Below are 12563 nucleotides of genomic sequence, written 5' to 3'. Positions count from 1 at the left end.
TTAAATCAACATGTGGGTTGGTAGAAGGGTGGCAGAAATTCAGCAAAGAGAAGATAGAAACAAGGCTACAAAGAAGTGTGAATGAGGTGAACACAACAAAAAGAAAGGTGGAGAGTTGAATTGGAAGGAGGCAACACCAGAGTTCTGAGTGTGAGGTGCTGATTGAGTCAGACCTCCTGGGGATGCGTTAATGAACAAAGGAACATGGAGGGTGGGCTCACAGTCCTTGACTCCGTGGTTCTCCATCACATCAGAAAGCAGAATGTTGATACCTTCTCCTATGAAATAAACTTAGGTTAGTTTTATTTATATTATGCTTTTCCATAGGGATACACAACAAACAAAACAAAGAGTTGCATTGGAAAAATTATGACAAAATGTGTCCATGCATTCAAAATAAAGCAGGGGTTAGGAACCCCTTTTTTGGAATGCTCTTCGGAATACACCCCTCACCAACTCTCACAAAGCCCTTCTGCATGACTGGAATGTGTCCTTTAAATGTGGCAATGCTCCTTGCTTGCCTCCAGATGTTGTGGACTGCAGCTCCTATCATCTTTGACCATTAACCAAGCTGGAAGGAGTTGATGAGAGGTGTGGTCCACAACATCTGAAGGGTACCATTGTTGGCAACCCCTCAGTCAGGGGAAGAAATATACATCTCTGCATGTGCCTCCATAGCTGAATAAGTGTGAGGACAGAGGCCTAGATATGTTGAGAGGTATGTAGAAATACATTTCCCTGTTTCCCCTTAGAAGTAGATGGAATCGGAGCACTTCAGGCATCAGATTCTCCCACAGATGAGTCGGCACTATAGTTCTAAACCATGAGGATGAGTGTGCAGATTACCGGAAGAAAGAGGTTGTAAGAGCAACTGTCTCTGTCTTCAGCTGATCCCATGTGATCAACCTCCTGATCTCTCCCATGTGGTCTCTCCACTAGCAGGAGATCACCATGTCCCTATGCAGTTTGTGGGTGTCAAGAAATGCTAGTAGGCAGCTTTCATAAAACTAGGGAGGTTTTACAAAATAAATGAGTGGGTAAGCAGCGGTGCATTTCTGCTTTAAGACAGGGGAACTGCAAGTTGCAGAATGTTAATTTGCTGGGCTGAGAAACTTTTGGTCTTGACTGCAATTGCTGTTGATTGAGTGGTTCGTTTCTATTTGCCCGAACAGTCATTTCTGTTGACTGTTCTGCTTCCAGTTGTTCATCTGACTGATCAGCTGAGGCTCCTTCCCTTTGGCAGTAGGATTAAAGCCCCCACCAGACAATATACCACTGACACAATAATAGCACTTTGATGATGGACTGACACTGGGCTGTCCACACATCATTCGGCTTTATTAGTTGTTCTGCAAAGATTCACCAAAGTTGTTGAATTATTTCCATCTGGAGGGACAACACCAAAAACAACAAAAACAGGACAAAAAACAGCAACCCTAGAACATCTGTGGTATAGAACGTTTTGACAGGAAACCATGGGGCCTGTACCTGTTGCAAAAGAAGCAGTATTACAGACCCCAAAATTGTGTATAATTGTGATTGTGTATAACTGCCCCCCTAGCCATCATGAGCATGAATTCTGGTGAATTCTTAATAGAGGACGTCTGGAGGGGCCCAGTGTAAAAGCCCGGAAGGAAAGGATACAGAAATTATCCCCTTATATCTTAAAGACTGACCCTGAGGGTAATAACAAGACTCTTCGGTGCGGAACTAAGGGTTCATTCAACACTTCCACTTGTCCCATGCCTAGCCAGCATGGGGCTGAGACATTTTCTGCTTCTTGCATGCTTTCTAGGCCCAGGTCCAAGCGATTTTGCCATTGTCCCACCACTTACCTCAGAAAACCCGCTCTTTGGTGATAAATCGGAACAAACAGCGACCTGCAGAAAACCCAACTGCTGTTTGTTCCTGTTCAGCCCTAAACCACAGGTTTTACTGGGGGAAAGCAGTGGGGCAAACAGAAGTGTGGGTGAACTGTTGGACTGCAGCTGAACTAGAAATTATTATTTGAGTAAGGACACTCTGTTATATAGCCATTCTGAGACTATGTTCTGACGCTCTGGGAAAGAACTCTCTGTATGACTGGAATTGATTTTAATATACACCTAGATATCTGCTCAAGATGTGTCATGATTCTTTTCAGCTTTATGTTCTAGCAAGCTGATGGATATTAGAAAAAAAACAATTGCAATGAACTGATTTTTTAAAAAACTTTTATCTGCTGAACTAGCAGATAAGCGAACTGCAACAAGCAGTGCATTGTGAGAAAGTAGCCAAACATGTTGCGCATGGCCTCTTTGCTGCTAACACGTCTTTTCCTTTGTGTGTACACCTTTGTCATTATCCCAGGTCCCGAAGGCTGTAACCTCTTCATTTATCACCTGCCCCAGGAGTTTGGGGATGCAGAACTTATGCAGATGTTCTTGCCTTTCGGCAACGTCATCTCTGCCAAAGTCTTTGTTGACCGTGCCACCAACCAAAGTAAATGCTTTGGTAAGTAGCTGGCGTGCTTCCTTTGAGATTCTAGGAACATAGGAAGTCATCCTATACTGTGTGAGAACATCTGTCAGTCTTGCTCAGTATTGTCTATGCTGTTTGGCAATGGCTCTCCAGGGTTATGGTCTCTCCCAGCCCTACCTGGAGTTGCCAGGGATTGAATCGGGGCCCTTTTACACATGCTCTGTCACTGAGCCACACCGCCCTTCTCCATTGTGTTGGTAGCTGCTGAAACATGTGTGTTCTTCCTGCACTTCGCACCACAAATAGATGGCAAGTAGGATTTTGCTATATAAGGAACTCTAGCTCCCAGGAGCCAACATTCAATTCTGCACATTTCAGAATAAGATGTGACATAAGGGGAGAATAAGGAGGGATAGGATTGACTTTTGTCAGGCCTCAGCAGGGGTCAGACTCCAGGCAGTGGAGTTCCAGGATCCTGGGCAGCTGTCATAAGTAGAGCTGGAGCAGATTCATGACCCAAAAGCATCAATCAGGGAATGGGAACAGGAGATCAGACGGGGTCCTCATACCTGAGACAAGTGGCTCAGACCAAGGATTTTGGGAGGTGTGATAGACAGGGTTTGGCCCTTGGGGGACAACTGATGGGACAATGCTCAAGCAAACTTTTATCTGCTTTGGAAGGGAGGGTAACTGCAGAGAAGAAAGGCATTAGTAGGGGTGTTTTTTAGCGTTCCTCAAGAATACTTGCAAGCGTGGAATTGGAATTGTTTGTGTATACTCAAGGAGCACAACCCACCCCCCTCATAATTTCAAGGCGAGTTCAAGGAATTGTGCCCATCGCTAGTATTATAGGCAACATCCAATCATGAGGCTCACTCATATGTTTGTTTCCACTCCAACATCTGGAGAAACTTCTCTGGTTGGTTCTTGTATATGCCACCACTGTAATGTAAAACCAGGCCACTTAGAAGCATTTTTTGGGCAATTGCTACATTGCCCAACTGTAAAAAATTGGTCTTTGATAATGATACAGTAGCTTAGGAATGGGGCATTCCATCTTGGTTCACAAGGCTATCATGGACTGTTTCATTCTTTTAGTGCCATATATCTGAGCAGGGGTAGTCAACACAGTGCCCTCCAGATGTCAGGAAGCTGCCTTTTACAGAGTCAGACCATTGGTCCATCTAGCTCAGGGGTCAGCAACCTTTTTCAGCCATGGGCCAGTCCACCATCCCTCAGACAATGTGGTGGGCCAGACTATATTTTTTTGGGGGGGGGCGAGGATGAACAAATTTCTATGCCCCACAAATAACCCAGAGATGCATTTTAAATAAAAGCATTATTTACTACTCATGTAAAAACACGCTGATTCCCAGACCATCCGCGGGCCGGATTGAGAAGGCGATTGGGCCGCATCCGGCCCCCAGGCCTTAGGTTGCCTACCCCGATCTATCTCAATATTATCTGGACTGACTGGTAGCAGCTCTCCAGGGTTTCTGGTGGGGGACATTCATGGGCCTGGCAAGAGATGCTGGGAATTGAACCTAGAACCTTTTGCATGCAAAGCAGATTTTATTCCACTGAGCTGTGGCCCCTTCCCATAAGGTGTGGCCTCAGCTCCTGTCTGCCCAAGTCAGTGTGGATGATAGTCAGGGATTATGAGAACTGTAGTCCAACCACATCCAGAGGGCACAGTGTCGGCTGCCCCTATGGAAATGTTACTTATATTGTATCCAATTAAGTGCTACTCAGAGTAAACTCATTTAAATGAATGCTCTAAGCCTGTTAACTTCAGTGGGTCTACTCTGAGAAGGAGAGGCACTGGAAGCAACCCTTATTTTCTTGCATTATTAACGTGCCTTCCTTCCATCACAAAACCAATTGGTTTAGCTTCGTTTCAGCAAGGTGGTGGCCTCAAGCGCCTTCAGATCATTTCCTGGGACTGCATTAGGAACAATCAGAAGAGTTTCTATAAACACACTGAAAATATCCAGAAAGTGAAAAAAAAGCCCATTCATTAGAGGAAAGACTACTAGTAATCCACAGTACAATGAAAGCTAAATTGCTCAATGTCTACTTCACTTTGGTTTTCGCCAGTGAGATAAATTGTGACCAGATGATTAGTAGAATCGATATAAACAATGAGGGAGAGACAAAGGTTAGGATAGGCAAAGATCTGTTCAGAGAATATTTGACTATCTTAAATGATTAGAAGTCAGCAGGTCATGATGAATTGCGCCCTGGGATGCCGAAGGCATCTCCAAACCACAAAGCAATCATTTTTGAGAAATCATGCATGACAGGTGAGGTTCCAGTGGAATGGAAAAAGGCAAACATAATGCCCAACTTTAAAAGCAGGAATTTATAGGCCCATTAACTTAACTTCTCTCCCTGGGAAGTTACTAAACCAAATCATAAAGCAATTCATTTGTAAGTATCAAAAAGAAAATGGAGGGCCAAATTTACTAATATGCAGAGTAGGCACTAATCTATGGCCTCAAATTACCAGACCCCATACTAAAATGCAACGGAGGCGTTGCTTTGCAAGCATAATTTGCACCTCATGTTGCTGCAAATAAAGTCTGACCACTTAATTTAACTTACAGCCACCAGCTTGGGAGTTTCGGAAGCCAAAGTTCATTGTCTAACGTAGCCTGAATATTTCTTAGCTGCAAGGCCCTGCACATGTGTGGCCAAATCCAGCACCAGCAGTTGTCATCATCCTACACCAGCACACCAGCAAGGTCCACCACTTATGCCTGTCCGCTACACACACACACACACAGAGAGAGAGAGAGAGAGAGAGAGAGAGAGAGAGAGAGAGCTTAGTTTGAGAACTACTCTTTTCATTTCCTGCAGTGTCACTGATGTAGCATCACTCCAATGCATTGTGGAAGGTTAAAATGAACCTCATACCCACCGAGGGCTGCCTGGTGCTCATCAAAGGCAGTGCTGATGCCTGCACCGCTGCCAGATTAAGCCTGCCAGTGGGCAGATCTAAAGGAGTGTCCTCCAGCGGGCACTTTGCCTCAAATCTGGAGCCAGCCTTGAATCTGGTACCTGGCCTCACCCACACAGCTGATGTAGTGGCACCATAGACTACAGTAGCCATTGCTCCAACCTGGTGCTCTCCAGATGGCTTGAAGTACAAGTTCCATCAGTCAGGGATGGTGAGAATTGCCGCCTAAAACATCTGAAAGACCACAGGTTGGGTGAAACCAGACAGCAACAATGCATTAGGCATGGGGATGGTTTTGCAGACTACCTTGTTCAAAACAGAGCCACTAAGGTAATGTCTGGAACTGAGCATTGGGATCACATCCTGCTGGTGCTTAAAGAGCATCATTGGCTTCCAGTCCTTTCCCAAATACAATGCAAAGGGTGGGTGCTTACATCTTAAGACCCTATGCAGCTTGCAACCTGGATAATTGAGGAGATGTTCTCTCTCGCATCAACTTGCCTGTATGTAAGATCTTCTTCAGGTAAGCCTCCCTAGAGGAAGAGGTGCATGTGCAAGGGGCCATAGCTAGAAAGGGTCTCTCTCCTCTCCATCAGCTTATGCACCTCTTTCCCTAGGGAGACTCACCTGACACCTGTGGCAATGTCTTTCTCTCCTGGGTTTGCTTTTAGCATGGCCTTTTCTTGTGTTTGTATTAGTTACTGTAAAGTGCTCTGGGATTTCTTAATGGAAGGGCAGTATGCAAATATTTCAAATTAGGGGTTGGCAACCTTTTCAGGCCTGTGGGCACTTCTGAATTTTTGAGTGAGTGCTGTGGGTGCCACGCACCTCCAGGGTCACTTCTCTCTCCCATCCCCTGTCAGCCGTTGCTTACTGAATAAATGTTGTGGCTATAGATTTAAAATATATATATATATTTTAAAGCAATGCAACTGTTGTTGGTTGTTGTTTTTTTAAGCAATGCAGACTGGATCCTTTATCTATGTATTAAGAGCAAAAATAAGTAAGGGCTTGCTCAAACACTGCTTCAACTTATTTTGATGTTGAAAGGTCAAACGAATCATACAGCATATTCTCAAACGGTTAGCACATCCTTCCAAACTTTTCAAAGTCCTGTTGAGTGAGGACATGCCAGTACATTATTTTGAAGTGTGTTAGAAACATCCCACAGACTACTAACACCCTGTGAAGTTAACTAGCAGGCCATGATTATAAGATGTTCTCATTGCAATGAAAAAATATGGTGTATTTTGGCTTTAAGGCAGGCACCCCCAACCTTCGGCCCTCCAGATGTTTTGGACTACAATTCCCATCATCCCTGACCTCTGGTCCTGTTAGCTAGGGATCATGGGAGTTGTAGGCCAAAACATCTGGAGGGCCGCAGGTTGAGGATGCCTGCTTTAAGGTTTTCCTCCGTGTCTTCACAACACCCCAGGTGACCCAAAACCAAACCTACTCCATGAGTTAAATGGATTGGATTTCTTAAATTTTGCTTTCAATGACTATTGTTAAAGAAGAATCTTGTGTGGCTGGAAAGTGAGCAGTGGCCTAAAACAGCCTTCCCCAACTTAGTCCACTTCAAATGTTTTGGAGGACAACTTCCACCAGCCCTTTGCAAACCCATCCTGCCATCACCATTAAGAGCAGCTTCCCCCAACCTGGTGCCCTCCAGATATTTTGAGTAACAAACTCCCATCAGCCCCAACCAGTATGGCTGTGCTGGTTGGGGCTAATGAGAGTCGCAGTCCAAAGCATCTGAAAGGCACCAGGTTGGGGAACCTGCTCTTAAGCAACCAGCTAGCTCCGACATTCACCTGTTTTGAGTTCCCCAGGATCTATTTTCTGTGAAAGGCTTGCAGTGAAACAGCAACATGGAGGGAGGGCTGCTGCTGCTGTCCTTGGTGCTGAACTGTGTCCTTCCTTTCCTTCTCTGTTCTCACCCCCTGTCACCCCACTTTCCCCCTTGACCCATCCCAGGTTTCGTCAGTTTTGACAATCCAACTAGTGCTCAGGCAGCCATTCAGGCCATGAACGGCTTCCAGATCGGCATGAAGAGGCTAAAGGTCCAACTAAAGCGGCCAAAAGATGCTAACAGACCCTACTGACCCGTGTTCACCTTGGCCCTGAAAGCAGGTAAGACATTGGCAGGCAAGACTGTCCCAGCTACACTACCAGCAGGAAAAGGGGTTAGCTTTCCTCAAGCTTTTGCCACAAGGCTGGTGTTAAACCTGGAGGAAAATGGAGCGAAAAACCACAAATGGTGTGTCTAGTTCAAAACAGCAAATACAGTGCATTTTGGCCCAGCCCATGTCCATCGCATGAGAATAAGCTAAAAGGTAATAAATGATGCATAGCCTTCCCATAGGGGATTGATTACCCAAATAAACTTTCAGTGGTTTATTATTCTAATAATGTACAGTGTCAACGATCCTTATTGTTTGTCTTTAGGCATAGAGAATGACCCCAATCCAAATAGAATGAATTTATTTTATTTATTTATTGTCCTAATGTATCAGCCAATCTTCGTTACACAGTAATCCCATGGAGGTTTCCAGCATATCTTAAAACCATAATACAAACAAACCAAACCATAGGATACCAATAAGATAAAAACTAATATAAAACCACAGTAAATGAACAGATAAGAGACAGATATGTTCAGGTCCCACTCTCCAGACACAATGCATTCTCAGGAAATTGTTTGTTAAGTGAGTGTTTCCATAACAAGCTGGTGATTTCCATTATTTCCTATGGGAACATTTCTAATCCGTGATTTGTCCATGCTCCCTCCCTGGTCTCTGCCTGAAACTGTTGCAGCCAGTCAGCAGAAGCCAAACAAAGGAAAAACTTATTTGTTCAATCCCTCCTGCTCCCTGATTTGTTCAATCTCCCTCCCTCCCTCCCTCCATGGTTTTCTGCCCCAAATGGCCACTAGCCAGCAGAACACAAACAACTAAGGAAGTGGGCAAACTTTGACTGTTTGGATATCTGAACTAATCATTCATGTAGCAAGGTTTGGGCATAATTTTTTGTATTCAGATAACAGAGATTTTGGATAATGAGTGTTCTGATAGTGGGACCCGTGTGTATTACATTGTTTAAGTTGTTGAGTGTCATAGTTGATCCACAAATAATCTGCACCCAAAGTGGTTCACACATAGAAGATAGTCTAAAAACAGTGGTACAATATCAGTACATAAAAATAATATGTATAATATCACTACACTGAAAAAAATAATAACAACAAACAGTTCATTTAACATGCATCAAAATTTAAATGAGCATAAAATTACCAATAGGTCAAGTCATCCAATAGCTTCACATCCAAAAGCTTTCATAGTTATGTAAAAAGAGACAAGAATAGAATATCTGTGGCCGAAACCTAAATCTGTAAATAGGGAAGAAGGAAGATAATCTAACATGCGTTCAGACCAATGAAAGGGTAAAATCTAAAGCATGATTATGTGGTTCCATTGAAGTCAATATACCCAAGAGCACCAAACAGAATACATGTGTTTATTTCTTGAAGCCATTATTACCCTGCCTTTTGGCCTGAAACAGATACTTGGGGTAACTTAAAGGCTAAATTCCAACAACATGCCACCCTTAAAAGTCCACCTCAAATGTTTTGATCTGATTGGGATAGTCTGAAGTCATCACCAACTTGTTTATCACCTCCTGGCTCGGCACATAGTTTGAGGGGGTTTCCAGGGTGAGGTGAGTTACATTCACAAGGCCCTCGCCACTGCAAAAAAAGAGAAAGGAACACCCAATTTAACCATATCAAGGCAGTGTGTAAATCAGCCGCAGAGTTAAACTGAACCAAAAGATCCACACGATGCATTTAAAGCATGCCCAATGCACATTGAAATCACATGGATCCTGGGAACAGAGTGAATGTAGCTCTGTGTGAGGAAACTACAGTTCCCAGGATTCTTTAGGGGAAATCATGAGCTTTCATTTTGCTCTTACTTTCTGAGAGTAAGAGCACTTCAACTGTGGAACGGACTGCTTTGAGAGGTTGTGGACTCTCCTCCCTTGGAGGTTTTAAAGCAGAGACTGGATGGCCACCTGTCATGGATGGTTTAGTTGAAATTCCTGCCTTGCAGGGGGTTGGCCTAGATGACCCTTGGTGTCCCTTCCAACTCTACAGTTCTATGGATTATGGTTGGGTATGCTTTAAATGCATGATGCAAATCTCCCCAACTTTTGCGTAAGTCATAGCTTAGGCTGTATGCTTATTAAGGCTACAATCTTATACCTAGGTAAAGCTAAAGGGACCCCTGACCATTAGGTCCAGTCGTGGCCGACTCTGAGGTTGTGGCGCTCATCTCGCTTTATTGGCCGAGGGAGCCGGCGTACAGTTTCCGGGTCATGTGGCCAGCATAACTAAGGCGCTTCTGGTGAACCAGAGCAGCTCACGGAAATGCCGTTTACCTTCCCACCAGAGTGGTACCTATTTATCTACTTGCACTTTGACGTGCTTTTGAACTGCTAGGTTGGCAGGAGCAGGGACCAAGCAACGGGAGCTCACTCCATTGCGGGGATTCGAACCGCCGACCTTCTGATCGGCAAGTCCTAGGCTCAGTAGTTTAACCCACAGCGCCACCCGCGTCCCAATCTTATACCTACTTACCTGGAAATTCTGTGGAATTAACTTCTCCATAGACGTGTATAGAATTGCAGTGCAAGCAGTTTGCAAGAGTGAAATCCCACAGAGGGCTGCAGGATGCAATAGCATGACAAACAGATCTGCTGGAACCGACCAGAGGCCCATCTGCTATTACAGCAGGGGTGAGGAATCTGTGCCCCCCACCACACATTGTTGGACTCCCAACTCCCACCAGCCCCAGCTAACAATTAGGAATGCTTGGAGTTGTAGTTCAAAACCTAGAGAGTCATGGATTACCCACCCCTGGCCTATGGGATGCCCAGAATAGGACATGAAAGCAGTAGCACCCTGTGCTCATCTTCCCCAGCAATTCATTGGCCTCATGAAGGAAGCGATTTTCAGGCTCACCAAACATGTAAAACACTTTAACCCCCTTTGGCAATCATGGCTCCCCTGCAAAGAATCTTGGGTACTGTAGTTTGTGAAGGGAGCTGGCCTCAGAGACCTAGACTTCCCAGCGCCCTGCACAAACTACAGTTCTCGTGATTCCCCATGACTGCTAAAGTACTTTCTCTGTGCTTTAGATGTACCATGTGAATATGACTTCAGAGGACTCCTGCTCCATTTTGCAGCTATCAGAAGAAGCAATGACCATTAATACTGAGAACTCGCATCAAACCGATTCATCTTTTCTTTTATATTTTTTGTTTCCTCCAACCCATCCACTACTTTGTCTCTAACCAGACCAGGCCAATCATAGCTCCAAGGATGACCCCACAGTTGCCTAGCAACCCTCTAGCTGTTATGGGAGACCCAAACAAAAACTCTCCCTCCCAAATTATCTGAAACTGTAAGTGACTTAACTAATGTTGTCATCGTCCTTCTCGATGACGCCATGTGGCCGGTTGTAATCTTGTTGCATGAACTTGACGTTGATCTTTCTACATCTCTGCTTTATTTTTATTGGTTCTTCTTCCCACCCCTTCCTCCTCTCTTTTTGGCGGTTGTGCAGTGCCATATTGATGCCCATGGTGGATAGTTTTTGGAGTGCTGATTGGTCAGTCTTTTACTAGTTGTGGATTTTTTGAGCCCATAAACTCCACTTTGTCCTTCTTTGTACCTCCTTTTCTCTCTGTTGTGATGTGACAATTGATGTGTGTGTCCTCTATATTTACTGTGTGATGATGATGGCTGAGTAACTCAGTCCTGCACAAGAAACACCAAGTTGTGCTAGCTCTCCCCACCCCCCACCCCCCGGGCATCCCAGCATAATTTAGAGTCTCTATATTACCCCAATGCTTGTGGAAATTCAAGCATTCCACAGTCTCAAGAGCATGTAGGCTTCGCTGCTAAGGATTGACAAAAAATGCTCCTTGGTTGTTGGAAAGCACATGTTTTGTATGCAAAACATCTCATGTTCAGTCTCTTCAGTAATATCTTCAGCAGGGCTGGGAGAAACCTGTCTGAACCCTTGAAGAGTCGCTTCCAGTGAGTGTAGCCCATCTTTGCTCAATCCTGTGTCCTCCAGATGTCTCAGCCTACAATCCTCATCATCCATGACCATCAGCCATGCTGGCTGCTTCTGATGGAAGTTGTAGTCCAAAACAGCTGGAAGGCACTAGGTCAGGGAAGGTTAGTGTAGAAAATACTAAGTTAGATGGACCAGTGGCCTGACCTGTTGTACAGTAGCTTCTCACGTTCCTGTTTGGAGATAATGAACCCGGGTCGCCTACTCCAGGATAAAAGATATGTAAAGCAAACAAAAGCCCTGTTCTGTTTCATTTTCTTTTTGCATAGAAAAGGTCCTAGTCCTGATTGCAGGCATGGAGTGTGGTACCTTAGCAGAGGAGCAGGAGAGTGTTACTGGTGTAGCATTTCATGGGAGAGGACCCTTCATCAAGCAGCAGAGCATATAATTTTAATGCAAAAGATCCTCAGTTCAGTCCTTCGAAATTCAATTAAAAGGACCAGGTAGCAGGGGTGGGAAATATGCTGTTCTGCTCAAGATCCCTGGAAAACCACTGCCAATCAGAGTAGACAATATACTGGACTACATAGACAAATCTTCTGACCTGGTCTAAATCAGCTTCCTATTAAAGCACACATTGGAAGCACATGACTTCTCCCAAAGGATCGTGGGAACTGCTGTGTTTTACGATTGCTGGGAATTCATAGCTCTGTGAGGGGGGAAACCACAGTTCCCAGAAATCTTTGGGGGAAGGCATGTGCTTTAAATGTATGGCATGGTTCTGCATATATGCTCCTAATAGGGCAGGAATGCATCAAGAATGGAACCTGCTCACAATGGTCACCAGTTCCATCACATAGGGAGCTCTTGGTCCCTCCCTCTCCTCCTCAGGCCATGCCCCTCCCTCTTGGCTCCACCCCTTTAAGCTAAGACAAATCTCAACCCATATGACATCCCTGGCCTCCTGCAGTTGCTATGCTAGCTTCTAGCAGCAGTTATCTGAATTTTGGCCAACAATACATTGACCATCTTGCTCCATGAAACTTGTTCTGTATATGGAGCTG

The 12563-nt window shown here is 44.7% G+C and overlaps 1 protein-coding gene across 10 annotated transcripts in view; it reads left to right on the top strand.

Moving 5' to 3' along the window:
• Positions 1-12563, top strand: part of CELF6 (CUGBP Elav-like family member 6) — a 196493-nt gene that overhangs the window by 170245 nt on the left and 13685 nt on the right. For 9 of the 10 annotated variants that reach the window (XM_028706974.2, XM_028706970.2, XM_028706973.2 and 6 more), the window contains 2 exons: positions 2350-2493; positions 7397-7552. In XM_028706974.2, the coding sequence (XP_028562807.1) occupies positions 2350-2493; positions 7397-7524 (272 nt within the window). In that variant the 3' untranslated portion in view covers positions 7525-7552. Of the gene's footprint in view, positions 1-2349; positions 2494-7396; positions 7553-10775; positions 10882-12563 lie in introns of all 10 variants that reach the window. The other variant, XR_003703713.2, reaches the window with a different exon arrangement.

This window comes from Podarcis muralis, chromosome 14 (genome assembly GCF_964188315.1).
Source record: "Podarcis muralis chromosome 14, rPodMur119.hap1.1, whole genome shotgun sequence".
In the NCBI taxonomy this organism is placed as follows: Eukaryota; Metazoa; Chordata; class Lepidosauria; order Squamata; family Lacertidae; genus Podarcis; species Podarcis muralis.
Note: the sequence above shows the minus strand (reverse complement) of the source record. Positions and strands in the feature narration are given on the sequence as shown.